Raw genomic sequence first — 27037 nt, 5'->3', positions numbered from 1 at the left:
CTCCCTTGGGGTGGATTTGGGGTGACTCTGTTCTTCTGTGGTGTCGGTCCCGTCTTCAGCCCCCTCCATGCGGGTCATTTCAGCAGCCTTGAGGCAGGGTCTGTCTTAGAAAGAAAGCATTTGGGGTAGAAAACTAATCTTGAACACAGAAATTTTGTTTTCCTGCTGGGGCGGAGGAAGGTGCCCGGCTGGGCACTACCTGCACTGCTCAGCTCCCAGGGTCCCCAGGGCATCAGGTCTTGCTGGTGCCAGAAAAGAGCAGGAGTTTAATTAGGGATTACTGTAAATGGGTGTGACTAAACTGCGGCAAATGGCAATGCTTTTCCTTAAGCTGAGTGCCATCTAGCACATGGGTTCAAACCCACTGTAGCCTGGATGAAGAGAGGCCATTTCTAGGCTCTTGTAGCTTCTTATGCCCTTCAAAGGGCGATCGCAAGGAGCCGACACCAAATGGCTTGTGCACCCGCTGCCGTTGCCTGCATAGGTCCAACCAATGCATATCTAATTAAAAATACCACAAATTCCAGTCAGATGTGAGGTTTCCAAGGAATGTGCTTCTGCTTATTTTGGCAACAGGTGGTAAATATTAGAACAGGTACAGCTCATCTCTCATCTTCTATCTCCAGGGCTGCAAAAAGCAGTGCGAAAGCAGTGCCAGCAGACGTGCACAGAGCCTGTTCCTTGTTTACATTAACCGAAGGGAGCAGCTCAAAGCCTGGTTATTTTTGCAGCCAGTTCAACCAGTATCCCATGCACACCCACGCAACAGTTAGTTTGCACGGGCTACGCCTGGCCATCAGAGATGGCAGCGTGTGAAGGCAGGTGGATGCTTGCTGCCTCCCACGCTGCTCCGGTCTGTGCTGTTACCGCTTCCTTGGATTTCCAGAAGGGGTTCAGAGATGTTTGCAAGGCTGTGGGCTAGCTTGCGGCATGGTGTCCACTGACCTTCATGCCTGGCTGAGAGACGCTGCTTTTCCCAGCCCACGAGTGGTCGGTCCCACTTGGAGCCATCGCTGCGTGTACCTGAGCAAGGGGAGGGGGAGAATGATATGGCTGTGCTGGGACAGGGTCCCTGGCTTTCTCTTATAAGCTCTGTATTGGTTAAGCCCCAGTGAAGTGAACAATAACATGCGCGCAGGGACCTGTTCTTGGCTTCGGTGAGCTGCTGGGTGGAGCTGAGGGGTGTCCTGCATTGCTGGCTGCATCCCTTGTGTGCACCGGTGCCACCACATCCCCTCTCCCTGCACAGCGCTGGGCTTACATGGCACGCAGAGGGGCTGCAAGCTGTCTTGGGAGGGGAGGATATAGTGATGTGTCTCAGATCTCCTCTAAATCTCTGATTTTAAGGTTTAAAAAAGAAAAACAACAAACAAACAAACAAAAAAACCCCCTTAAGACTGGGACAGGGAAGTGTGGATCCCCTAAGGGTTTCTTATAAGGGAATTAAATCATCTTGTAAATGGAAGTCTGCAAAAGAGGAGGTGAGAATAAGGTGTTACCTAGAGGAACTTTATCCATTTAACCTTATGATTGATATTGATTTAATTTTTACTAGTTCCGATTTTTCTCTTGAGATTCCTGTGAAACCGCTCAGACTGGAAGATGGCTGGTATACATGTCCCAGTTTGCCAGCTCAACTAGTGAAACTTTGAGGCAGTGAGAGGCGGTTGGAGGAAGTGTATCAAGGCAGCTATAGGGTTGGAAATAGAAAACCGAGCAGAAGGAATTTATTGTGAAGTATTCAGTGTCATTGGGAAACATATTTTGTGTGATAAACGGGCAAGCTGTGATCCAGGGATTGTTTCAAAGCAGGAACCCTAGCTCTGCTCCGCTGCTCTTACAACATGGCTATTTTTAGACTGATGCCCATTTATACCCATCAGTACTCATGACCATTGCAGACGGTTACCAAAATTAAACCTGAAGTTGCATGGGAAAATAGGCACTGACCTTGTCAGTACACACCAAAATCAGGTCTTATTTCAGATGAACACATGCACCTCAGAGCTGCATTTTCCCATATGTGCAAATGCAAACTCTGAGGAACTGTGGAAGAGTTTTTAAAAAGCATCGTTAAGCCCAAGAATGAGTATCCAATACTTCATTACTCCTCCCCCCCTTCCGAATTACTGTGACCTTTCATTAAAGTCTAGCTACTGGCAAAATCACCAGCGCTTGGGTGTAGGCAAGGTGATGGAGGAGATGTACGCCTGAGGAGCAGCTCAAACCCGAGCTGACAGGATGGCAGTGGTGTGTCCAGGGTGTTTGCCCATGCCATGACAGTGGTTTGCCAATGAAGCCAGTGGGAACCTTGATCCTGCCCCCCAAACGTCTCTGTGACTCTGTGCCCCATGGTGGAAGCCATCCCCTCTGCGGCCAGGAGTGCTACAGGCTGGTTTTGTCCTGAGTTTTGGCAGGAGGAGAAGGGAGGGCAAGCAAAGTGACTGCGCTGCAGGGATCCCTGAATCTCCCGGCTGTCCTTGCCTCTTTGTCTCCCAACCCTGGGAGGGAGCAGGGAGCTGTGGTTGGCATCCCACAGGCGAGCACCCTGCTGGTGCATGGGCATGCCCGCGGCCAGGTGTGTACCTTACAGCTGCACGTGGGCATGAGGGTGGTAATGTGTCCTCATGGGAGCCACAGAGGGATGGATTGCATGGCCATGGCAAAGGGGAGTCCTCAATACACAGCTCTTTGGTAGAGCAGCTTAAGGCAGTCTTCTAAAAATGGGTTTTAGTCCATTTATTGATGATCAGATTAGTAGGCTAAGCAGGTATTCCACTGTACTCCCTTCCAGCAAGCCTGAGTCCCCTGTGGGCTTAAAGCACAGACCAGAAATGGTGGACTGTCTGATATTTTGAAGCCTTGTTTAGAAATGCCTCTTGGATGAAGCTGACCACCCTCCTGGGAGGTATCCTGCTTTCCAGCCACTTTATCCTCCGATATCTGCTGCTGCCCCAGTAGAGCTGGGGCAATGCGTGAGGGAGACATGCGCTGGGGCAGGCTGGCAGGGGCCTTTCTGCTTTTGGGGCAGCAACCCGCAGGGAGGGCAGCTGGAGGGAGCGATGCTCCACGCCTGGGTACCCCGCCGGCAGGAGCCCTGGCTCTCTGCTGCCCTGCCTGCCTGACAGCCGGGCTCTCGGGACAATTGCTGCCTCCGTTCCCTGCCACAGACCGCTGTGTGCTGGACACCACCCCGCTATTCCCAGCCCCGTGTGGCTTGGATGGTCGGGGACTCTCTTCTGATCTGCAAGGCTACTCCTGGCCAGGTTGCATCTGTCTGCTGCTGTGCCAAAGCTGTATTCTGAATCATTCCTTTTTCCTCTCCAGTGCTCTTTTGTTTCTCCCACTCTATTTAGAGATACTGGTTGTGTTCTCTCATTTAGCCAAAATGGTTAGGCTCCGTTGGATGACCAGCACTCCATGCTGAAACTCATACAGGAGGACTTTCCCTGTGCCTCTTCCTTGCCCACAGAAGTGTGCCTGGGCTTGTGCTGTGTGTTTCTAATGAGATCTCTGGCTCATCCTGCACAGGGACGTTGCAGTTTGCCTGTCCTTATCAGGCACGGTTGTGTTTGATGCATCCTATATGCATGCCGCCAGGCCCAGTGCATGGCACCGGTGCACCTGGTAAGCTGGGTACTGTGTGTGCCTTACCTAGGCATGGCCTTTCCCAGCCTTTTGGCCCAAGAAACGGTTGGTTCACAGGACACAAAGGCACCTCACGGTCCTGTGCTTACTGTGGTGCCCGCCTTGGCATGCTGCAGCCCCCTCCAGCGCTGGAAGTCACGCTCACCCTCCCATTAACAAAGCACCAGAAGGAAATAAAGGAGGGAAGAGATGTTCCTGGCTGCGGTCTGCTCCTAACACTCCCGCAGGACCCAGCGCTGAGCTCCAGGTGTTGTTTACCCCATGAGGGTCTATCGGGCACCAGGTGCTGCCTTCCTGCTCCTTCTGCTCCCTGCTTTCCGTGCCCATCCCTGAGGTGGCTCAGCACTCTCAGCCAGGAAAGACCCATCTACCTCTCTGGTTCCCTTTCCCGCACAGCCCGCAGGTGGCTGGGAGTCACCCGAGAGCACCAGTGTTGGTGCTGTTTCCTTGCGTGGTTCAGTAAAGCAAAATCCTCATCCCCTGCATGGTGCTGTTGTTTGCCGTTCCTCCCAATTACTGCTGTTAGGATCCCAGCAAGGTTTCTCAGGCTTCCCTCCTGCAGGTTACACCTGATGACCTGTACATTTTTGAGATTTTCTCTCATTCCCTGTATTTTCAGTAGCTGAAATTGTGCAGTGTGTGGTTTTCCCCTCTGAGTCGTTAATTCTTGGAGCTGTGAAGCCTGTGCCGATTGAACTCAAGTTCTGCTGTCATTTTGTAATAAGTTAATTCTTCATCAAGGGAGCAGGACTGCTCCTCCCCCCAAAGTGCCAGGAAAGCCGTCGTTAGTCTGCCACATCTTTCGTTAGCCTGAGCTGACCTTGGGTTAAAGTCTAACTCTGCACGTATTTTATTAGCCGCCGTGCCGGCCAGCTGCGAGGAGGTGCTGCTGTGAGGTGCCAAGGGAGGTGGGCACCGGTTGCAGTCCCCTGCCAGGAACTGTGCCAGCCCTGCACTTGCGGTTTCGTTCCCCGGGATGAAGTGGGCAGCGGGAGCCATGGAAGAGCTGCAGGAGCATCACCGCAGGCAGAGGTCAGCGCTGGGGCTGCTCACATCGCAGGCTCCTTGCCAGCCAGCCCTTGCGTTCAGCAGCAGTGGCTCTGTAGGATCCAGTGTTGCTCAGAGCTTCATGTCCTTGCTGTACAAACACAAAGAAATACAGTTTTATGGCAAAAAATACACCTCCTTCTATGCTTTTTCTTTTAGCAGATTTTTTTTCTCCTGCCTCCTGAGATAGCCGAGTAGCAATGAATTTTGTGAAAATTGCTTTTCCCCCATTAATTGCATTCTCAAACCACTGCTCTTTCCCTAGAACAACCTAGTAAACCTTTTTCTTTTTTTTTTTTTTTTTTTTTAATTTGAGGAGTGCAATAGAGGATGTGGGGGGACAGGAGCAGCTTGATGCATTTAGGGGCACTTCCATTATTTTTTTTTTCTCTTTATTTTCATTCTGCTAGCACAATCTGACCATAGAGCCTTCCTGATACCTTCCTTTACTGATGGAGAGTGCGAGTGGGCAGACTTAAATCTGTACCTGCTGCAGTTTAGATGGGCTGGTATGAAATTAGGGCATTTTTATTCAGGTTAACTTTTTAAAGGTGCTTGTGAATGTGGGGGATGATGAATCTAGAAAGACATCATCTCTCCTCTTTAGTGTCTGATCTGCCTAACCCCGCATGCGGTACGTGGTTACAAGTTTTCTTATACTTTTACTGGGTAGAAACAGTGCGACAGGGATGGATAACGTGTTTTCCACGCTTTTCACACATACCCATCCTGCTGGTTTCATACATAATTTTACTCTAAGCTGACAAGGTTACATGCGCTCTCTATTAAGCAACATATGTTACTCTGTTCTCCAGAAAGGGCAATTTTAATACTCTGCCAGTAGAAATGTGTTGTGCAATGATGCATACACCAGCTGGCATTATTTTCCATCTACAGTTATTTAAATAGTGAACTCCACATAAAAGACAGATGTTGAAAATAAACTCCCACTAACCTGAGGTCAATGGCAAGGCTCTCGTGTTCTGATGAAATAGATGTTTCTTTCCTAATTGAGAGGATAAATATGTTGGGGTTTTTTTGTGTACAGTGTAAAATTAAGGGATAATCTTTATTCACTTCCTAGCTGGTTGGAATTTATGAGTGATCTAATACTTCTTTTTCAGTAGTGAGACCACCTTTACTTTTTTCCTTGAATAATTTTTTTTTTAAACTTTGGCATATCTCAAATGTCCATTTTCAACCTTTGCTTAAAAATTTTGGTAGAGTACTTAGAGCTTCAGTTGGAGACCAACTGGAGCTGTGCAAGTCCAGGAACAGACTGTATTTCCCTGAAATAATTTCTTATCTATCTGTTGAGATTGCCACATTGCTATGGCCAAGAATTAATATAATTAACCCAAACTTGTAGTATTATTATGGATATTTAAAGATCTAGAATTATGCCCAAGGTGGGCAAACTACCTGGGTTGAAGGCCAAGAAAGCTCTTTGACCATTACACCATTTAGTTATAAGTAATACAGTGAAATGCTATGTGGTGTGAAACCAAACAGTATCATGGTGAAGTTGCACAAATCCTCTTTCCTTCCTTGATCCCAAGCTGGATAATTATTTCTGTATCATTTCTGTATTGAAAAGTAGGCTGGGGTTCAGCTCTCCAAACTGGAACCATCGGTAGCTGAGTTCCCTCGAGGGAGGGAAGTGTGCTTTTTCTCCTGAAGTGGTCACCTAGAATCAGAACATGGTACCCAGAGAGCGTGGGGTGAATTGCTGTCACCCAGCTCCCTGTACCCCATCGTAGAGGCACTCCTGCTGCTGTGGCAGTGCGTAGCAAAGCTCCCCCATGAGCATCCCCGTCCCCTCCCAGCAGTGGAGCGGGTCCCATGCTGGTGGCTTTGAGAAACCCCACTTTTGCTTTGCCACGCACACGGTTTTGTATTGCCTCAGTGGGAAGCTCATGGGTGGCGATGGTGTGATTTTTAGCGCGTCTTTGGGGATGCAGGATATATTCCCAGCAAGGGTTGTATGGCATTGATCCAACATCCATGGAAATGTGCAAGTTTTCTTCTCCTCTGGGTCAGCCAGTGCCCTCTGGTTTTGGATGCAGTGGCAGTTGCTGTGGAGGCCATCTCAGAGTCCCTTTGGTGGCGTTGTCAACCCCACTGGCACCTCTGTTCTCCTCCCAGCGACAGGGAAAGCTAAAACCCTAATGCTTCGCATCACTCTTAAGCTTTCTTTCTCCATTTCACAGCAGATGGGGGGATGTTGACAAATATAGGCAGAGCCAGCAGATATCTGTGCCCAGGGCAGACAGAGCTGTGGTGAAGAATAGCTCTAAGCCAGGGAGGTCCTGATCAGTCATACAGAGAGAGGTTTTCCATGGCTCCATTACGTAAGCGGGCTTGCGGGGCAGGTGTTAGCGAGGGCAGGTCCTGTTGATGCGCAGCATGTTGGTGAGACCGTCTGAGGCATCCAGCAGTCTTCAGGAACAAGAAGCCCATACTGGCGTCTGTAGTTTGCTAATGGAAAGGATTCGCCATTGCTTTGGAGAAGCCCAAGGAGGTAGCATAGGGCCAGCTACAGCCAGGGTGCACACCGGGCACCCAGCCCAGTCCCGAGTACTGCCCTCGGGCTGGTGCCTCACACCTGGTATCTTGGGCTGGCTGTTGCCGTCAGCCACAGCCTGCCCAGGAGCTGCAGGGACTTGCTGGGGCATGCAAGGACTTGTGTTGAGACATGAATTTCTTCTGCCCGGCAGAAGCATCCTGGCAAGGCAGGACACTGAGTGGAGCTGGTCATGGCAGCTGCTGTCACTGCTAATGTGAACTGCTGCACCATAAGCTGCCAGGTCTGAGCACAGATTCTGCCCTGCACAGTTTTGGGTTCATCCCTTACATTCTCTGTGGCTCAAGCCTCACTTAGAGGAACTGTGCAAACCCAATGCTCCCTTAGACCCTAGCCAGAGATGCAGCTTGGCGTGAAATGCCTCTGGTCTGCTGAATTAGTTGTGTGCAAATTGCATGCTGTGGATGTAAGCAGGGGGGTAGCAGCACACGAATGGTGTGCCGGGCTCTGCAGAGCAGTATGTGCTCCCTCTCGGATTGGTCTTCTGGGTGCTTTTCCTCCCTTCTTGCACGTATTTTCCCAAACTCAAATTTGAAAACCCCTCAAAATGAGCAACGCATCTCCTGGCCTGTGGGATGTGGCGTGCCTGCCCTGCGTAGCCCAGGGATGCGAGAGGCGGCTCGGCTGAATGGCCATTTTATTGAATCCTCTTCCTCACTAATTTGTTATTAAATTATGTTTAGAGCTTCATTAGTACCCCAGTGGGCATGAGTTCATTAGCATTTTATTGGTTAGAGCTGCGCTTCATTGCATGGGAAACATATCCCAAAGAGCATCTGCGCGCATTGGAGTGATTGCGCTAACAAGCTCTGGTTGGGGCAGGATGTGCAATAGCTCTCTAATCGCAGGGCTCAGGCTTGCAAAGGAGCTTGGCTCTCGCCTTGGCGTCAGGATAAAGGCCTGGATTTATGCAAGGGCTTAACAAACCTGGCCGGTCAGCCCTTCTGAGAATTTGACTTCTTTGCTCCTGGTGGTTCTTGCTGGAGTTTCGCCATGAGCCGTCAGCACGAGGGCACTTGGGCTTCAGCGTGGCAAAACGGCATTCCCCATGGCCCTCTGCCAGGCTTGGGGTGAGCCCGGGCAGAATCCTTTGCCTGCAGCCAGGGATTGCGGAAGCCTCTCCGAGGAGCTCTGCATTGATCCTGTCCCTGAAACATATGCCGGGGCCGGGTAGCATCTTTGCTGAAATATCCTAGCCTGTCTGCATTGCTGTCTTGGGGCTGTTACTCACCCAAAAACCAGGCTAAAAATAGTCTCTCTAACCCTGAGATATTTTTGAGCGTTGCTGTCTCTTCCAATCCCACATTAATTAGCACTTGGAATGGCCCAGAACAGAAACCCCATGGCTCCAGCAGCTCAGAAATGCAACTTGATGTTTATAATCAATGATCGTTAGGACCAATAAATCAGGCTGCAGATTCACAAGGTGCCGTGCAGTTGCTCTGGGTGCTGCAGAGAGCATCCAGTTCAGCCTGTGGCTCCTGGAAAAATCGCATACAAAGCTTTGGAGGGTGCTGGGTTAATTAATCCAAGGTAGCCTGGCTGGAGCTCGCCTTTTCAGGGCTAAATCAAGACATTCTTTACTGTTAGGTACCAGATGCTGTGATCTCAGTCAGGACTGGTCTGGTGTCTTACCAAGGCACAGAAGGGGGGGGCTCTTGGATGCAGGTTCACCTCTGCTTGTAATGACAGGGAAGGGGAATATGAGAGATGGGACTTGGAAACCCACCCTGGAGGGCTCTTTGGTGAGGGACTCTGGTGAGAGACCCTTCTCCATGAGGAATAAGCCTTGCAAGCAGCATATGGGTCTGTGCTGGGGATTTTGAGGCTGGCTGTAGCCATGGTGGGAGCCTGAGGTCTTCTTTCTCCAGCCCATCACCACGGCTTCAGCCCTGGAGTGGGTGAGCTTGCACAGCTTGCCTGGTCTGTGCACTGAGGAGGGCAGAGCTATGTTCTCCCCCCCATACCCCACTGTTTTCTGAATCATCTGTGTCTCGTGTCCCCATTGGTGACTTTAAAATGGCTTTGAGGAATTGTGCTTTCAAGTCTTTTGTCATTTGATTGCAGGTTGGGGCCAGCAGCTTTTCCTGCCTGCTGGCTCTCGCTGCCAAAGTTAATACCTCATGCAGTGTTGGAAATGTCACATTACGGCTCAGCGCGGACTGGAGGCAGGGCTTTGCATCGGGGCACCTGCCCTGTGCTCCCTCTGCAGAGAGACTGGTGAAATAATGAGAGAATTAATTAAATTCCTCTTCCTCTGCCATGTGAGGTGCAGGATGCGGGGCTTTTCTGCCACCCGGTGGGCGCAGAGGGTCTGTCCCCATGGCACCCTGTGTGGGGACCAGCACACCGGGTGTCCGATGTGGGTGCACCCATGGTAGACCGGTTACGGGACTCCTTAAAAGCCACAGAGCAGAGGAGGTTCCTCAGCCTAAATGGCTCATCTAGCCTCTTCCCCCGCCAGCCCCCTCCCTGCTTATAAGACTCTAAATGCAAAAGTGTCTGGATTTGGGGGGATCTCATTCCCTCCCCAGGCCAGACCAGAGCTTTGTGTTCACTCACTGATCTTTGGAAGTTTCTGTTGGGGTTTTTTTCCTGTCCATTGACTTCTAATTGAAGTGGGTAATTACATTATCCCATCTCCCCTGGAGAGGTTCACAGAGTCCTCAGCAATCATCTTCAGTTTTTTACGGAGCCCCAGAAAAACCCTACTCAAAATGCCATTTCTCTTACTGGAGCACAGCAGTGGCCACAAGCTATCAGGGCAAACCTATCTGGGCTGCAGAGCCCGGGGGGGCTGGCAGGGCTGGGGAGGTGGCAGGGAGGTACGGCCCTTCGGAGGGGCAGAGTGGGTGCCTTTGAAACATAAGTTAACATTTCCAGCAGCAACCCCATTTCCTGGGCTGAGCAAAGCATTATCCACATCCAGAGGCTAGATTGCTTTGAGGTGTGCTCCTCCGGATGCTGGGCGTGGGGACACTGCGGGGCGAAAAGGCCCCCTGTTCTGTCCTAACACAGATGCGTAGGCTGATGTGGGCATGTGCTCAGGGAGACATATGGGGTCGGGGAAACCTTTCCCTATCCCTCTCACGCCTTCCCACTGGAGTCTCTTCAGCCCTCCCTGGGACATTCCTGGCGCAGGAAGGCTAATTGAGGTGTTTTCTTCCATCCCCGGCAGTATGAGTTTAAAGCCAAGAATATAAAGAAAAAGAAAGTGAGTCTCATCGTGTCGGTGGACGGCGTGAAGGTCATTCTGAAGAAGAAGAAGAAGGTAGGCAGCCCTGGTCCCTAGGGCAGCAGTGCCTTGGCAGTAGGAGCCCTCCCCTCTCGGTGCCGGGACCTGCAGCATCCGTGAATTTATGAGAAACTCCGGTGGGCTGGGAGAGGGAGGGATAGGCTGTGATCAGCCACAGAGGAGCCATGTTCCTGCAGGATGGCTGAGCCAGCCCTGATGCAGGTGTAGAAGGGGCTTGGGGAAGCGGGAGGTGACGTGGGACATCGCTGGTCACCAGCAGGACCCGACCCTCGGTGATGGGTTGCAGGGGAGCAGCAGCAGAGCTGGGACAAGAGCTTCCCAGGGTCTGTCCCTGGACTGTCTCTGCCCTGTCCTTGATCTCAAGGACAGCGTCTGACGTACTCATTTTCAGCTTCTTTCATTGCAGAAAAAAGAATGGGCCTGGGATGAGAACAAAATGCTCGTCATGCACGATCCCATCTACAGGTAAGCCTGCCCACTGAGGGGACGGAGGCTTGGGTGGTTCTGCCATGCCGTTTACCCCATGCTGCACTGGCACCGTGCTGGAGGCTGACCATGGAGACCTGCCACCATCCCCACAGAGGGCAGCTCCCCTCGCTTGCTGTGCTCTCCAAAAGTCCCCAGCTCTCCTCCTCCATCTCATGGGCAAAAGCTAAGAGCATGGGGCATCTGCGTCCCAGGGAAGCCGAATGGGAGCCGAAAGAGCCCCAGCTGTGCCAGGGAGGGGACGGCAGGCACCCGAATGAGGAGGCCAGCTCTCTGAGCAGGCAAGATTTGAAGACTGAGGTTTGCTCTGCTCAGTCCCTTGAGGACTCCTGCGCCACTGGCTCTGCCCCTGGGGGCTGAGCAGAGAAAGCCCCATGCTGCATTCGCAAAATGCTTGCTGCTGCTGAGTCAGCAGGCTATTTTTCCCAGCTGAGGCAAAACCACTGCCAAAAAAATTTCCGATGGTCTTTAGCAGGGATGTGCTGCAGAGGCTGGGCATCTGCCAGCACCTTTGGCCCTGGGAAGTGCTGGGGGTGGCCTCGGCAGTCTCCTGGGCATGTGGGTAATATATATGTTGATATCCTCCCTTCCTTTCTGTCCTTGCAGGATATTCTATGTGTCCCATGACTCCCAGGACCTAAAGATCTTCAGCTATATTGCCAGGGATGGGTCTAGCAATGTCTTCAGGTGCAATGTCTTCAAATCCAAGAAGAAGGTAAAGATGCTGGGATGTGTGTTGCGCTGTCGTGGGGCCTCAGTGGGGCAGCTGGGGCAGGACCCTGTGGCACTGTGCTGCAGCTGGCGGCCCAGTGATCTGAGCTCTAGTGCCTCAGTCCCTGTGGCAGAATACAGAGAACCCCGAGAGCTGTGCCGGGCTGGGGATGTCACCGGGCAGGGGCAGCCCAGTTGAGGTAACATTCCTCGTCTCCTCTCCTTGCCCGCCGCAGACCCAAGCTATGCGCATCGTCCGGACGGTGGGGCAGGCGTTCGAGGTCTGCCACAAGCTGAGCCTGCAGCACACCCAGCAAAACGCAGACGGGCAGGAGGACGGAGACAGTGAGAGGAACGGGGATGACCTGGACATCCCAGGTACTGTGCAAGGGCAGAGGCGGGGGTGGTGTTGGGGTCATCGAGCCTGGCAGACGTGGTCTGCAGTCACCAGCTTCCCATATGGCTCCTTGCTGGCTGACACCTGCGGGGAATGGATTTGCACAGCAATCTGGCCTGCAGCGCATCGAGCTCAAGTTGGAATCTTGCCCAGCAAGGGGCCTTTGCTAGGTGTTAACCATCATCCTCGCAGAACATCTCCCCTTGCTGGGAGCCCATTAGCAGTGCCCGGGACTCTGCTGGGTGCCTAACTACTCTCCGTGCTTGGCTGCACACCCTGCGAACATTTCCTCGCTGCTTCCACAGAAGAGGCCCCTAAGCACAGACCTTCCCCGCATCCTGAGGTGCTCGCGGGGCTGCGTCTGGCTCTCTGCAATTCCCTGCATGTACAAAGCCACATTTGGGGTCTTGCATCAAGCTCCTAGGGCTGCAGGCAGCCCTGCAGAACCCCCCTCCCTCCTCAGCCCCATGGGCGAAGGGTGCAGGGATGCGTGCTCCTGGCTGGGGGGCTGCTGGTCCAGCCCCATCAGTCCAGGCTCTGTGGAGCCCTGGGGAACTGCCGTGCTCCTTGGTGCTGGTGGCTGCACTGGAGGGGTGGCGGATGTTCTGCAAGAGCTTGGTCAAACACCTCCAGTGCTCATTGGGATGCTGGCGGGTCCTGACGCCCATCTGTGTGTGGATTGCCTGCCCTGCCCTGCAGCCCCGTGCTGGATGCTAGATCCCTCCCCCATCCCAACAGGAGCAGCCTGGGCTGTGCAGCCAGTGCTGTCGCGATGACCTAATCATTGGGCTTTCCTGGACTGGTCATTGTTTGGTTTTCCTCCACACAATGTCCCAGCCACGATATGCAGTTCCCTGGGGATTTCTGAACATCCGTTTGGTGTTGTTTCCCCCACCCCATAATCTCTTGTTTACCTTTCTTTAGCTTTCTCTGTGTCTTCTGTTCTTGATGGCCCATTTGTCCCACATGAGGGGTTTTGGCCGCTGTTCCCCCACATTTGGCATGCTGAGGGTGGGTGTCTTTTTGGCTGCAAGCCCCATCCCAAGCAGCAGCAGGAACCACAGCCATGTCGCTCTGTACCTGCTTCCCCCCGAGAGCTGGAGAGTGGGTGGCATGGGGATGGTGGGGACCCACCGGTGGGCATCGCTCACCATACCATGGGCACGCCGTAGCAAGCTCCCACTCCAAGCGAGCTGTGCTCTGCTCTTACACCACTCCCGCAGCCTGCCGCCTCGCCAGCACGGAGAGGGCGGCTACCTCTGCCGAGGAGACAGACATCGATGCCGTGGAGCTGCCGCTGCCTGGAGCCGACATCCTCGACTTCAGCCGTGGGGTGACTGACCTCGACGCTGTGGGCAAGGAGGCGAGTGCCTATGCTGACGCCAAGGTGTGTGGGTCCCTGCCCTTCATTCTCAGAGCACGGCACAGCCCTGGCCCCGCAGCTCTGATGAACATCCCTGGGGGCCTGGGGATCAGGAGGGATTGTGCAGCATTCCCCGTCTCCCGGATCAAAGCCATCTGCCACTGCAGGGCTGCCCTTTGGCTCGGGGCCCAGGGCGCTCCCAGAGAGTGCCGTGCCGAGGCTCAGCTATGTGCAGCCACACGGAAAGCGTCTGGGGCAGAGCTGATAGGGATTTTTTTCCACCAAAAAAAAAAAGGCTTTTTGATACGGTAGAAATTCCCATGGGAAGCGTCAGCCTTTTTGGGAATTTTCTACATAAGTATTTGGGCTTTTGTCAAAACTGAAAAAATGCTGTCTTCAAAGTTTTTAAGCACCCCCAGCAAACTGCGTTTGCTTTGAATGCAGCACCTTATTTCCCTGGTTATTTGGGGAGGGGGGCTGCTCTGTGCTGCAGCCCATGTGGCCCTGGCGGCTCTCTGTGGCAAGTGGCACAAGATCACGCTTTCGACATTGGTGTTTTGCAGGGCTGCCTCCACCCTGAAGATATCCTGACAGCATCGCCCAAGATGCTGCTGCCCTCCTCTGCCCAGCTGCCTGACCTGGGAACACCCCTTTCTGCCCACCATCAAATGCAGCTTCTCCAGCAGCTCCTGCAGCAGCAGCAGCAGCAGACGCAAGTTGCTGTGGCACAGGTTGTCCCCTCCGCTCTTTCCTGGGGGCAGTGGCAGGGCTGGGGTGCGCTACTGAATCCCTTGGTGACAGAGCATCCCCTGCCTGGGGCGGGACAGGGGTGGGTGGGGACCTGACTGAGCCGGGGCAGACCCTGACACCAGAGCATGGGAGCAGGCTGGGTAGTGTCCCCTCTCTTTCCGCAGCACATCCTGCTCTATTACGCTTTTCCAGCATGGCACGCTGTGCCCTTGCTCCCAGTGATGGCTGCGTTAAGCCCAGATGGATTAGCATAAGGTCTGCATGCCACCAGCTTTCTTCGTCCCTTGGCCCCTGTGTACTTGCAAATGCCTGGCCTCAGCATTAGACCCTGCCAACTCATTCTCCATGGCAAGTATTTCTCATTTAAGCAGCTCTGGCCACTTTATCCAACTCATGACCTTAGCTTTACTTGTTCCCTGACCCCTCACAGAGCTCTCTGCAATTGCTTGACTTTCTTCCTGAGCGATTCCTTTCTTTCTTTCGCCTGATTGATTGGCTCCAGCAGGCTTTCTGTACTTTCCTGTGGCTTTCCTCTTCTCGCATCAGAAAATCAGTATTGGTCCTTCTGGCCAAGATGTTGCCCCAAGCGCCTTCTGGGGTCACAGGCTTGGCCAGTTGCTTTCCTGTCTGGAAGAGGGACCTGCATCCTCAGGAGATCCTTTATGTCTGCCCAAGTGTTGCTACAGCCAAAGCTTGACAGGCAAAGCCAGGTCTCTCTGTGGTAGGGACTGCTCATCTTCAGTAGTTACCACTCTTTGTGTACCTGCAGAGCCTTGCAGTGGCGATTTTTTTTCTTCCTACTTCCAGATAAAAAAAAATCTGAAATAGTGTAACACTATTTCTTGGCTGGCTCCTGGGACGGCAGCCTGTGGCCTCATCCCTGTCTCTACAAGGGCTGACGCCTTGCTCTGGACTCCTGCCCACCCCAGGATGGTTCTTGTCCCAGGAGCTGTCACTTAGCTCTCTAATCCCCTCAGTGTGCGCTGTGGTGATTTCGTATCATTGTGATTTATTCATGAAAAAGCTGGGCCCTATCACGTCAAATGCCCTTCAGATGACTGAATGCATTACATCACACCTCTGTCAATGGCACTTGTTACCTTCTCTCAGAAAGTACCGAGTCAGTTTGTTTCTGAACATGTGGTGGTGGGCACAGACTGAATGCTTTACTAACAAAGCTCGGAGATCCCCTGTGCCGTCCAGGATCTGTGCTGGGTCTATAGCCACTGTGACCATCCTGTAATTATCTCAGCCTGTAATTACTTGGCTGAGGTTGAAAGGCCATTTAGTTCCTTGATTGACCAGAGACTCGCTTTTACAAGGTGTTTCCGGATGCCTGTGAAAGTTCCTTCTCTTGGATTAAGGCCAGGAGTCCCTCCTCGGTCTTGTCCCCAAGGGGCTGGTGGCACAAGCCGCTGCCCCTCTGCGAGACATGATGTTTCGGCTCTGCTCGCATCTTCTCCTGGCATCACCTGAGCATCACCTGGGCCCTGCTGCAGGCGCCTGGGATGGAGACAGCTGCTGTCTGCAAGGAAGGATGACTTCCAAGCTGACACTCCCAGCACGGAGCTTTGGCACCTGCTTAGTGTTTAACTGCGATTCCACCTCTGCAAGCTCAGCTCAGGGCCTCCGCTTCACCCACCAGTGCTCAGCAGAGGGTCCCAGTCCCACCGTGCTGCTGTGCCCCACTGTCTAACTGCTGGCAGCAGGAGGGAGGTGACTGTGGCTCCCACAGCAGTGGCGTGAGGTGTCTCGCCTGGCTGGGGACATGCAGGCAAACCAAAAGGGCTCTGTGCTGCCTGCTCAGAGGGTAAGGTATTGCATTCCCTTCCCCTTGGTGTGGCTTCATGTCCCAGCCCCTTCCCTGGCCTCCTGCCAGCCCCCGAGCTCACTGTGCTTCAGCTCTGCCCCACCAAGGGCACTGCCTTGCTGGCTGCGTCCAGGCAGCACAGGACAAAGCAGGCAGCACTTGCCTGTCAGCAGCCCCAGTGCTGCCCCCTGGTACCCATCCAGGAGGGCAGGTAGCCCCCAGCTGTGCTGCTTTGGGGGCCCTGCAGCTGCAGCAGCAGTTCGCAGCTTTGGCAGACTACAGAGAGCTCTTCCACAAGGTCACTTTTCCTAGGCCAAGATAAAACTGCCATTTTTTGTTCTTGTTTTTCAGTTTTGTTTTTCTAGTGTGGGGTTCTTTTTGGTTTGGTTTTGGTTTGGTTTTTTGTTTGTTTCAGGGTTGAGGGTTTTTTTTGCATTAAATCCATGCTTTCCTGGTTCCCCATGAACCTGGCTCCATCCTTGCTGGAGAGAGGAGCGCTTGTAGGAGCTGTGGGTGGGTGGCAGGAGGGGATGCTGAGCTGGTGTGCCTCCCGATGGCTCCTCCACACTGCTGTCCCCTTGTCCGGAGTGCATTTCTGGGGCTCTCTGTGCTCGAGCTCAGAACGGAGAGCTGCTCCCGCAGCCCCTGGGCAAGGGCTCCTGGCTGGTCTAGCCCAGCAGCATCCCACCCTCCCTGCGACATGGAGCTGGTGATATATGGGTGCTTGCATATCGGTAGCTATGCAAAATTCAATGGAATTCTTATCCGTGGACTCCCACCAGCTAACGTCCAGGCATTGCTTCCCAGGGCCAGAATGAGCAGCCAGCTTGTGTCCCCAGAGCCACCATTGTCTTGTCAGTGCTCTGCCATCTGTATTGCTCCAGGTGTGTCGTGCCTGTCACAGCTGGAGCCGCCTGTAGCTCTGGGGCAGCTCTGATGCTCCAGCCCCTGCTAGCAACAGACGCTGCTGGCAGGACCCTGCCTTGTGCAAAACACTGTGTCTGGGAAACCTGCCTGGAAAGACAGCTCAGCCAGGACTGGCTTGTGGCACATGGCTGCACCCTTGTGCACCCAGCAGCACCATATAGTTGGTTGAGCGTGTCTTCTCTTTTGCATCTGTCTGGCTTTGTCCTGGGCTGCCCTTTCCTTATGTGTTTGTGGCACACATGTATGACCAACAGTTCGGTCAACGCTGCCTCCCTTTGCCTAGGGCTTTTCCATCAGAGAAGCCAGGGCACCATGTGCTGGATTTGCTGAGCATGCCCTGGTGTGACACTGCTGCCTGCCCCCTCTCTCCCCATTACGTTTGCGGGTGCCTGCAGGGAACACCTTCTTCATCAAATCATTTGGTGGGATGCTTGTGAGCCCTGGTAGAGGAGCAGGAATGGCCGGAGTTGAACCTCTCAGCCCTCGAGCAGCATCTCCCACACTCTCACTCACTCTTCTCCTGTCACACAGGTTCACTTGCTGAAGGACCAGCTGGCCGCAGAGGCAGCAGCGCGGCTGGAGGCCCAGGCTCGCGTGCACCAGCTCCTGCTCCAGAACAAGGACTTGCTGCAGCACATCTCACTCCTGGTCAAACAAGTGCAGGAGCTGGAGCTGAAGCTGGCAGGAAACAACACCAGTAAGTGATCCTGCCCCTTCCTCTCCCCTTGCAGCTAGCTAGTCTGTGGAGGACATGAGTGTGGGTGTTTCTCTTGGGGTTTTTTGTGCATTTCCAGTGGTTTTGTGTAGGGTAATATTAGTGCCCTTCTGGCCTGGCTTGTGTGTGCAGCAAGGTGCTTGCATGCAGCGTGGGAAGGGGCATGGGGAGGGCTGTATGGACAGGTAGTCACATACATCCATCTGCTATGTGTCCGCTTTCCCCAGTGGCTGCATGGTCTAGGCTAACTCCTTACCTGCTCAAGAGCCCCTCCTTGACCTTCCTCTCCAGCAGATGTGGCTGTCAGCTCCATGCAGGAGCTGGGCTGGGAGTGAGATAACTTTTTATCCTGCAAAACTGGCGCTTTGCTGGCCAGCAGTAGCTCCTGTCACCAGTAGCATGAAGTGATCCCCTCTAAATGCTGGTGGTGGGGAGGTTGGCCCCAGACCATCCTCCTCTGGCCAGTCTTCAGCCATCTGTGGTGGACGGGGATCTCCCAGGTGAGCCAGGGTGGCACTGCCTGCCTCTCAGACATGCCCTTCTCTTGCAGCAGGCTCCCAGGACAGTCTGCTGGAGATCACCTTCCGCTCCAATGTCCTCCCCGTCCTCTGCGACCCGACCACCCCACAGCCCGAGGACACCCACCCACCGCCGCTGGGCCCTGGCTCGGGCTTCCCCAGTGCCCTGGGCAGCCCCATAGGTAGGAACGACTGTCTGGTGAAGCTGGAGTGCTACCGCTTTCTGCCGGGCTCGGGGACGCCTGCCCCGGAGCCAGCACTGGGCAGCCTGGAGCTCATCAAATTCCGCGAGTCGGGTATCGCTTCCGAGTACGAGTCCAACACGGACGAGAGCGAGGAGCGCGACTCCTGGTCCCAGGAGGAACCGCTGCGCCTGCTCCATGTCCAGCCCAGGCAGGACCTGGGTGACAGCTTGGAGGATGAGATCGCGGTGTAGGGGTCTGCAGGAGGTGGTGCGGAGCAGTGGGGACCCGCGGGAGCTGGGGTGGACCTGGACCATAGCCTCCTGTCGCTGGCAGGGACGGGACAGCCCGGAGGGAGAGGGGGTGGAAGGCGGAGCACAAGGCTTCCAGCACACGGCTGGGAGGTGTGCGGAGGTGAGGATGGAGCCATGCTGAGGGGGTGCGCCGGGCATGCTGTGCTCCAGCATGCATGGGCTTGTGTGCTGAGCTGGAGCATCCCCGCTTTGCATTGCACAGAGAGCTGACAGCTGGTTGTGCTATCCCCTGGTCCCCATCCCCCTGCAAGCTGTGTTTCGAGGTCAGGCAGAAGCAAAGGACCTCTCTGGATGCTGCCAGAGCAGCCAGCGCTGCTGGCGCTGCTGAAGGCGGAGAGCAGTAAAGCAAATGAAGGTTTTTGCTGGGGGAATGAGAGAGCAGGCATGGGGCAGTGAGCGGAGATGAGAGGGACGGAGGAGGCAGGGCTGGGGCAGTGAGTAGGGACAGAGTGGCTGGCAGGGGGTCTGGCGCTCTGCATGGTGGAGATGGTGGGAGATGTGGCCAGGGCTGTGGTAGCGGGGTGGTTAGGGGTGGTGACAATGCAATGTCGGCATGGGTGTGCAAGAGGGGAGGCAGCGGGGGACAGTGGGGATGAGCCTGGGAAGGAGCTGAAGGGGTGAGACAAGGTTGCACAGGGTGGCCAGGCACAGGCAGCTCCTGGCAAGGTGGTTGGTATTTGTGGCACTTCCAGGGCAGAGTTTGTCCCTGCCTGAGGCAGATGGAGGGTGTGCAGGCACTGCCTGCTCCTCTCCCAGGCTGCAGTGTGGAGAGGAAAGCATGGCTTGGCATGGAGCAGGGAGCCAGGGCATGCAGCACTGGGAAGTGGAGTGTCCTTCCCCTCATTGTCCAGTCCTTGGGCTCCTTGGCATGGCTTCCAGGTTTCAAAGCCTTTCTGGTGCTCTCAAGTCATGTTTTCAGGCGCTTTCATGCACCCCCCGTCACCACAACTCCCTGCTTTGCTTTATAGACAAACCCTACCATTTCCAAGCAGTCATTTGGCCCTGGACCAGGGCTTGGGGAGTGAAGTGCTGTCATCAGCCATGTGCAGGGATGGCCATGCTTGCTGCCCTCGATGGGGAGCGAACTGCTGGTGTCTGCAGGTGGGCTCCTTCACGTCTCTGGTTTGCAGCCTCCAGAAAAGTGCATCCAAGATCTCAGGATCCCCCACCAGACCCTGAGACGCCCATGGCTGAGCTATCTGTGTGGGCCTCCAAGGGATCCAGAGCTTGTCTTTTTTCTGCAAGCACATTTATCAGCTGCCTGTTGTTGCAGCCTCTAAGAGGCCACAGCTGAAGGGGTGTGAGCCAGAGTCATGATGTCCCCCCTGCTTCCGTGGAAACACTCAATGAGGTGGGGATTGGCACAGTTGTCCTCCTCCCTGTCCACCTCCCTATCCTGCTTCTGCTTCACTTTGTTGCTTCCCTGCTGCTCTCACCTTCACCAGCTCTGTTTCTGCTAGATCTGCCTGCACCTAACCCCTAGTGGAGCATCTCCCGGGCATAAGCTCTTGCTCTTCTCCAGGGCTTAGCCCTGCTGCTGAGGAAGGTCCATAGCTTCTTTCTGCCCCTGTCCCCTTGGACCTGAGGGCTGCTGAGGACAGAGTTGTGGGTGAGACCCCCAGAGTCGGTATGAGCTGTGCTATGCACCCTCTGCCACAGGAGGAAGCTGGATGCTGTGAAGAGCTAGAGAGTTCTAGTGGGAAGGAAGGCCATGTTTGAGTGTCGCCAGCAGTGGCCTGCTGTCCAGGGGAGCCCCTACACCAGGCAAAGTGGGAGCAGGTGCTGGTTGGGACCCGGCTACTCCTGTCCTCTGGCCACCAATATGTCCATATAGGTCCCATACTGCTCTGGGCAGAGCCGTGTGCAAGCTCTTCTACTGGGAGAGGCCCTGACATCCCACTGCCAGCTCACAGCAGTTGGAGGTGAGGGCACGGGGTGGGGGGCTTGTGCTTCCAGGAGGGAGAGATGGGGATGGCAGCATGTGCAGGACATGGCACAGGCAGGGTAAGGATGCGTGTGTGAGCTCAGAGAGGGATTTCCATGTAGGCAGACAGATCGTGCAGGAGAGGGGACGGCAGGAGCTTGGCCATACGCACAGAGCAGAGGAAGGGAGAGCCCAGGAGGAGCAGCAGCAGGCAAGGAGGTCTCCTCCAAGCTGGGCTGCCTCAGAAAGCAGGCGGGGCTGAGCCATCTCCCCATGCCATCACTCCTGCCTGTCCCTGCTGCACACGCACAGCCCAGGCAGTGCCCAGTCACAAGCTGTGGGAACCAGCTGCAGGCTCAGGCTGCTGCCCAGCGCTCTGCCCACAGGGGATCGTGGTGGGTGCCCCGTGGGCTGGAGGGGTGCTGCTGGAGCCAGGTGGGACCCTGCCAGTGTCCTGCCACACTGCAGGTGTATACGTGTAAATGATCGTCCTCCTACCTCAGCGCTGCCTCCAAGATGCCTCTCTGGCCTCTCACTTTTGTTATGGACCTTGACTGGGGTTTTATAGCGATAGTTTTTGTCTTTTCTTTTCCTACAACTGTCGTGTTACTAACTGTTGACTCAGTCTATCTGGGAAACCAATCTGTCAATGTAAGTGCACTTAACCGTTGGGTGTTGTCATTACTCGACTGGCTTTTGCTAAATAAATCTTTCTATTTCTCAAGGCTCTCTGTTGTCTCTTCCTTCTCGCTGACTCTCTTTCTCTACTTCTCTCCCCCTCCATGCTGGGAGCCAGCACTGATGGTGGCATCCCTTGGCCTTGCACAGACCCCCTCCAACCTAAGCATCCTCCCCTGCAGGACCCTTGCTTGTGGTGCCAGCCACAGGCTCCCTGTGAGAGCGAGGTACCTTGAGTGTTACTGGGGGTAGAGGGATATCAACCTTCCCCTTCAGCCTCTGCACGGGGCAGGCTCATTTCAGGGCTGACCTGACAGCTCAAGGGTGCCAAGGCATTCCTGGAATCTGCAGAGCACCTTGCAGAGATGCTAAGCAGCACTTTCCAGGGAGATTTTTGATTGCTGGGGAAGCAAAATTCGGGAAGAGTCCCTCTGAAATGATGGCGGAAGTGTTGTGTAGGCATGAGCAGCAGGCAGACAGGGCCGGCTGCTCCTAAAACAATTTATTTTGCTGCTGGCAGGAGCGATGGAGCAGTGCCCTCCTGCGGCAACTGCCCGGCTGGCGGGGCTACACAGGTGCCCTGGGAGCTTGCAGCCTCCTGCTCCTTGTGCTCCTTCTCCCACAGGGCCTTGAGCCTGCGGTAGTACACCTTGCAGCTATAGCCCTCTTGGGAGCTGTGCTGGATGTGGATCTTGAGCGACCACAGCGTGGGGAAGACGCGGCAGCATGAGATGCACTGGTAGCCACACTGGGGCACCAGTTGCCGCGGGGAAGCAGCGAGGATGTCCCGGACCGTTATGCTGGCTCTGTCACTGGCTGGCCTGTCCCTCTCAGGGGGCTGCGTCTTGTCCGAGGAGCCAGAAGAGGAGCAGATGATCTCTGAGAGGTCATCAGGCTCCTCGGGCTCCTGGGTGCTGGCAGCCAGGCTGGAGGAGAGACTGCCCAGGTGCTGCTGGGTGGCTCCATCGGTACACATGAAGTAGCTGTACGGTGAGAACCAGGGCCGGTAGATGGTACAGGCAGGGAGTTCGCTGCCTGGCGAGGCTGTGGAGGAAAGGGTCTGCAGTGAGTTGGGGGTCCCTGCAAGAGCCTGGCTCCCCATGGAGTTAGGAACAGTGCTGGGGACCCTTCCTCTCTGTCTCCATGTGATGCAGAGGTGTCTGGCTCTGTCCCACTATGTCACCCCAGCATGGAGGGTACCATCCCTCCCTCCAGGGATGCACAGGTAGAGATGGACACAGGATGCTGTCAGGCACTGTCACAGCACAAGGCTCACCTGGCAGCCCACAGGAGCAGTCCCATGGAGAGCTGCACTGGCACAGGGGCAGCAATGGGGGGGCTGAGCTGGCACTCCTGGGGGCAGCACTCACAGCTTTGAAGGTTCCTGCTGGGAAGACATGGGATAGAAACCGGTGTAGCTCAGAGGTGGGGTATGACTGCAGGACCCTCTCCACGTCCCCAGAAAGCACCCACTGCCATGGGTGTTCCCGGTCCCCTTTCCCCACTTGTGCAGGAGGCTATGCCCAGCTAACGCCCTCCACAGCCTGTCTGCCTGCAGGCCCTCGCTGTGCCGCAGGAGGCTAAGTGGTGCCATGGCTGTGCCCAGGGGGTGTGAGGGGAGCCCCCCTCACAGGCAGTGCCAGCTGACTGCAGCCCCCACCTGGCCACAGCTGGCAGGCACCAGGCAGGCACGGAGCCTCTGGGCTTCTTTTCCTGGTGCCGCGGGGCGTGGCCCCGGTGGAAATGGTGGGCAGGACAAAGCTCTTCATCACCCTCATGTAGCTGGTGTGTGGCTCCTGCACCATGGTACCCATGCCGTCATCTGCTGACGTCACAAAGGGCTGATGTCAACTGTGTGCATGGTGCACAGCAGGATGCTCCTGGGCAGTGGGCTCAGCCCTCAGAGTCTCTGGGGAGCTTGGCTGGTCCGAGGCAACAGCCAGCCTGGGCTGGAGAGGGAGCCACGGTGGGGTGGGCAGAGCCTAGGCTCTGGGTGCCCCCAGAGAACCCCTGCTGCTTTATGGGTGCCTGGCTGATAAGGGGCCCACATAAGTCCCATTTCTGCAGGTAGCATGGCAGGTCTGGGGAGGGGGGCGGCAGTGCACCTCACCCAGCAGTGTGAAAGGGACAGACCCACTGTCCCCTTGCCATTCCTTTTATAAATCCTCTCTCTCTCTCTCTTTCTTTCCACAACCTGCTTCCCAAGTTGCTCGGTGTCAGGTAAGAGACGCTCTCGGTGTGTTGGCAGTGCCAGCCTGCAGCCCTGGTGTCGTGGTTTAACTAGGACCAGGCAGATGCTCACTTGCTCCCCCCAGTTGGGTTGAGGGAGAGAATCAGAAAAGTGGGAAAAAACTCGTGGGTTGAGATAAAGACAGTTTAATAGGTAGAGCAAAAGCCACGCACACAAGCAAAGCAAAACAAGGAATTCATTCACCGCCTCCCATCAGCAGGCAGGTGTTCAGCCATCACCAGGGAAGCAGGGCTCCATCACACTTAATGGTTACTTGGGAAGATAAATGCCGTAACTCTAAACATCCCCCCTTCCTCCTTCTTCCCCCAGCTTTATATACTGAACATGACATCACATAGTATGGAATAGCCCTTTGGTCAGCTGTCCCGACTGTGTTCCTCCCAACTTTTGGTGCTCTCCCAGCCTACTCACTGGTGGGGCGGTGTGAGGAGCAGAAAAGGCCTTGACTGCTTAGTGACAATCAAAACCATTAGTGCACTATCAACACCACTCTCATCCCAAATCCAAAAACGTATCCCCACACCAGCTGCTAGCAAGAAAGTTAACTCCATCCCAGCCGAAACCATGACACCTGGGCTCATTGCTACCCGGTCTTGCCCCATGCTGTCCCCACTGCATGCACTGCCCTGCGCAGCCCTGGCACGGCCCGGCTGCCCACAGCCCCTGTGGGGCTGCAGGAGCAGCCTCCCTGTCCCCCAAATTACGTCTCCCATGCTGCTGGGTTGGGAGCCGGCGGGCAGCTCTGGACATGCTATCCCTACTGGGGTCCCCTCTCCAGCCTGGCTCACACCCCCTCTCTGTTCCCTTTCCCCCTCCAGTGGACCAGAGCATGTTTGAGAACGCCAGCGCCAGCACGGCACCCACCCCACGGCCACAGCACGTCCCTGCCGTGGCAGGCGCCCCACTGCAGCCCTCCCGCCCCGCTGGCAGCCAGCATCTCCGCAACCTGGGCAAGGCCGTGGGGGCCAAGATGAATGACCTCCTGCGCCGCAAGGAGCCGGCCAGCCTCCCCAGTGTGGGAGTGATGGAGGTGAATGCCAGCGCCGGGGCCATGCTGGGCACGGGACAGCCGGACAGCGAGGATGGGTGAGTGCCCCCATAGTGTGCACCCTGCGATGGGGCCGTTGGGACGGGATGGAGAGGCCCCAGCGTGGGGCTGGATGTCACTGCTCCTCTGTGCTTGCAGGGCTGTGGGGCTGGATGCCTTCCCCCGGCTGGACCCCCCACCCCCTGTCACCAAGAAGCGGACGCCACGTGCTCTGAAGACCCCACAGGACATGCTCATTGCACCACAGCTGGCAGGGACCAGCCCAAGGAGCAGCATGGAGGAGCGCCCTGAACTGCCCGCAGCCTACCCTGAGCCCGCAGAGGAGTGGCTGGGGACAACGGACCCATCCCCTCCAGAACGCCCTGGGGTCCCCAGCATGACCAACACCCCAGGTCCGAGTGGGGACCAGCCCACCACTGCCCTTCCTGTGCCTGACCTCATCCATAAGGGCAGCCTGGAGGGCCAGTGGCAAGCAGGTGAGAGAGCCACTGAGACCTCACCTCGCATGGAAAAGCCCTCCCGGAGACCAGGGCTGGAGCATGAGCCACCAGGGAGCACGGGGCAACTGGAGCCATGCACCCCCGGCCGGGAGGTGGATGGGCCTCATCCTGACCTGCTGTCCTTCGAGTAGCAGTTGGGGAGCCGTGATGGGGGCACCGTGGGGGCTGGCTCTCTGAAACACGTCTCTCACTGCCACTCGCTCGTTTTGGGGTCATTATTTTGGAGATGGGGTAGCCCCAGGGTGGTAGGAGCCATTGCTACCCCGGCTTGGGGTGTGGGCAGCTGTGACACCCCATTTCTCCCCGGATTCCCAGGAGGGGAACAGCCCGTCTTGCCACGGTTTCTGCAGGCCTGATCCCAGGCCCATTCACCTGTCATTGCAAAGCTGCTGTCCTGCCAAGGTGCCACCATCCCGACTGCACCCAAGGGCCACGCTGAGCTGGGGACCGAGGGTGGGCTTGCTCAGGAGCCTGGGTCCTCATGGAGGGGGACAGAAATGACAGCCTGCCCCTGACCCTGTCAGCTGTGCTGGGGCGAGTGTCCCACAAGTGTCCCCCACGGTTCCCCACATCTGGGCTGGCTGTCCTGGCACAGAGCATGTCCCAGCTTACATCATATGCCAAGCACACATCATGTGCTTACATCTTCAGGTGCCAGCCCCTTGGCGTTAGTCCTCCCAGTGCCGTCTCTCTTTGCAGTGGAGCCCAAACCACAGGAGACCCGCTCGTGGTACGGGCTCTGGCAGGGAGCAGGGCTGGATGCCTGGGGCCGCATGGCTGCTGGCCGGGGAGTCAAGCTCCTCACGAGACCCCACCCAGCTTCCACTTGTTTCCCAGTCTCACCCCAGCCACCACAGACCAGACTGGTGCAGGGCCAGCACCACCGCTCTCCTTTTCCTGGGATGGTGATGTCTTCATGAGACTGGGACGCAAGAAGCCACACGGTCCTCTGATACTGCTCTATGATTGTTTCCCCATGAATTACAGGAGAGGTTAGACAGCCTGTGGACCCCTGGGCTGGCGCAAGGAAGCAGTTGTGAGGTGGCACTTTCCTTCGAGCTTTTATGTGCATCCTTGCTGCAAAGGTGGTTTTGAGAGGAAAAGTTCCAAAGACCAGTTTTGGGATGGAGGAGCCTAGGAGCTCATGGATGGGGTACCTCTGCTCGCAGCTCCTCCTGGGCCACACAGGGCAGTCAGTTTGAAGAAATGTCTTCCACCACATTGTGGTCCTGCTGAAGGAAGGGCACCGTGGGCCTGAGAGATCCCTTTGCCATGGGAGCGGCCACCAGCCCTCCTTGCCTGTTGGCGTGGTGGGTGCCGTGGCAGTGTCGGGGCTCTGCAGCACTTGGCCACCAGGAAGGTCGTGCTCAAGAGCGAAGGAGATGCCAGACCTATGCAGAGCCCACGGTGCGCTGGCAGTCGATGCCGAGGTATAACACACCCTGTGTATAATGTGATGATGCTGTGCATAGCCGATGCCACCCCGCAAACAGAAATCTATACGAGTATGTATATGTGTATGCTGCCCAGACCTGCCCTGCATTGTGTATGTTGATGGAAACAAGGGCTCGTAGCCCCTCTTTGAGGAACCAGCATCTTCCAACCCTGCTGATCACAAGGGAACCTCACTGCTGGTCCAGTCCCTCTGTTTATGTTGTCTAGGGTGTGTGCGTAGTTTGGGACAAAAGATGCGGATTGCACAATAAATTTTTTTTTCTTTTTTACCCACTGCCACGCAGCAGTCCCTTGATGGGAGGGGACCATCTCCACCAGCTCGGCATTGCCCCAAAACCCCCCGATGAGGCCGGGGACCTGCGGGACGCTCCTGCGTGGGGGCTGCAGAGCAGAGGAGTGAGGCAGCAGCCCCACAGCACTGCGCAGCTGCCGGGGAAAGCTGCCCTCCAACGCTGGGCTTTCTGGGGTGATTG

At 55.5% G+C, this 27037-nt stretch overlaps 3 protein-coding genes across 4 annotated transcripts in view; 2 read left to right on the top strand and 1 right to left on the bottom strand.

Annotated features, from left to right (window-relative positions):
- NOS1AP (nitric oxide synthase 1 adaptor protein) overlaps positions 1–21356 on the top strand; it is a 44476-nt gene extending 23120 nt beyond the window's left edge. The window contains exons 3-10 of one of the 2 annotated variants that reach the window (XM_063343358.1): positions 10458–10550; positions 10927–11000; positions 11628–11736; positions 11969–12110; positions 13353–13516; positions 14056–14223; positions 17511–17676; positions 18245–21356. In XM_063343358.1, the coding sequence (XP_063199428.1) occupies positions 10458–10550; positions 10927–11000; positions 11628–11736; positions 11969–12110; positions 13353–13516; positions 14056–14223; positions 17511–17676; positions 18245–18648 (1320 nt within the window). In that variant the 3' untranslated portion in view covers positions 18649–21356. The remainder of the gene's footprint in view (positions 1–10457; positions 10551–10926; positions 11001–11627; positions 11737–11968; positions 12111–13352; positions 13517–14055; positions 14224–17510; positions 17677–18244) is intronic. The other variant, XM_063343359.1, reaches the window with a different exon arrangement.
- Positions 21357–21490: 134 nt separating this feature from the next.
- On the bottom strand, positions 21491–23124 carry SPATA46 (spermatogenesis associated 46). The gene is made up of 2 exons (XM_063343361.1): positions 22986–23124; positions 21491–22390 (listed from the first exon to the last, which is right to left on the bottom strand). Exons 1-2 carry the CDS (start codon positions 23122–23124, stop codon positions 21813–21815), a joined length of 717 nt encoding a protein of 238 aa, XP_063199431.1. The 3' UTR covers positions 21491–21812.
- Positions 23006–26826, top strand: C8H1orf226 (chromosome 8 C1orf226 homolog). Its single transcript, XM_063343360.1, is given in 5 exon segments — positions 23006–23257; positions 23260–23389; positions 23517–23530; positions 24380–24647; positions 24748–26826. Coding segments are annotated over 5 exon segments (1008 nt in total). The 5' UTR covers positions 23006–23154; the 3' UTR covers positions 25241–26826.
- Positions 26827–27037: the final 211 nt, after the last annotated feature.

Source organism: Chroicocephalus ridibundus, chromosome 8, assembly GCF_963924245.1.
Source record: "Chroicocephalus ridibundus chromosome 8, bChrRid1.1, whole genome shotgun sequence".
NCBI classification, from domain to species: Eukaryota; Metazoa; Chordata; class Aves; order Charadriiformes; family Laridae; genus Chroicocephalus; species Chroicocephalus ridibundus.
This window is presented reverse-complemented; position numbering and strand designations above follow the sequence as displayed.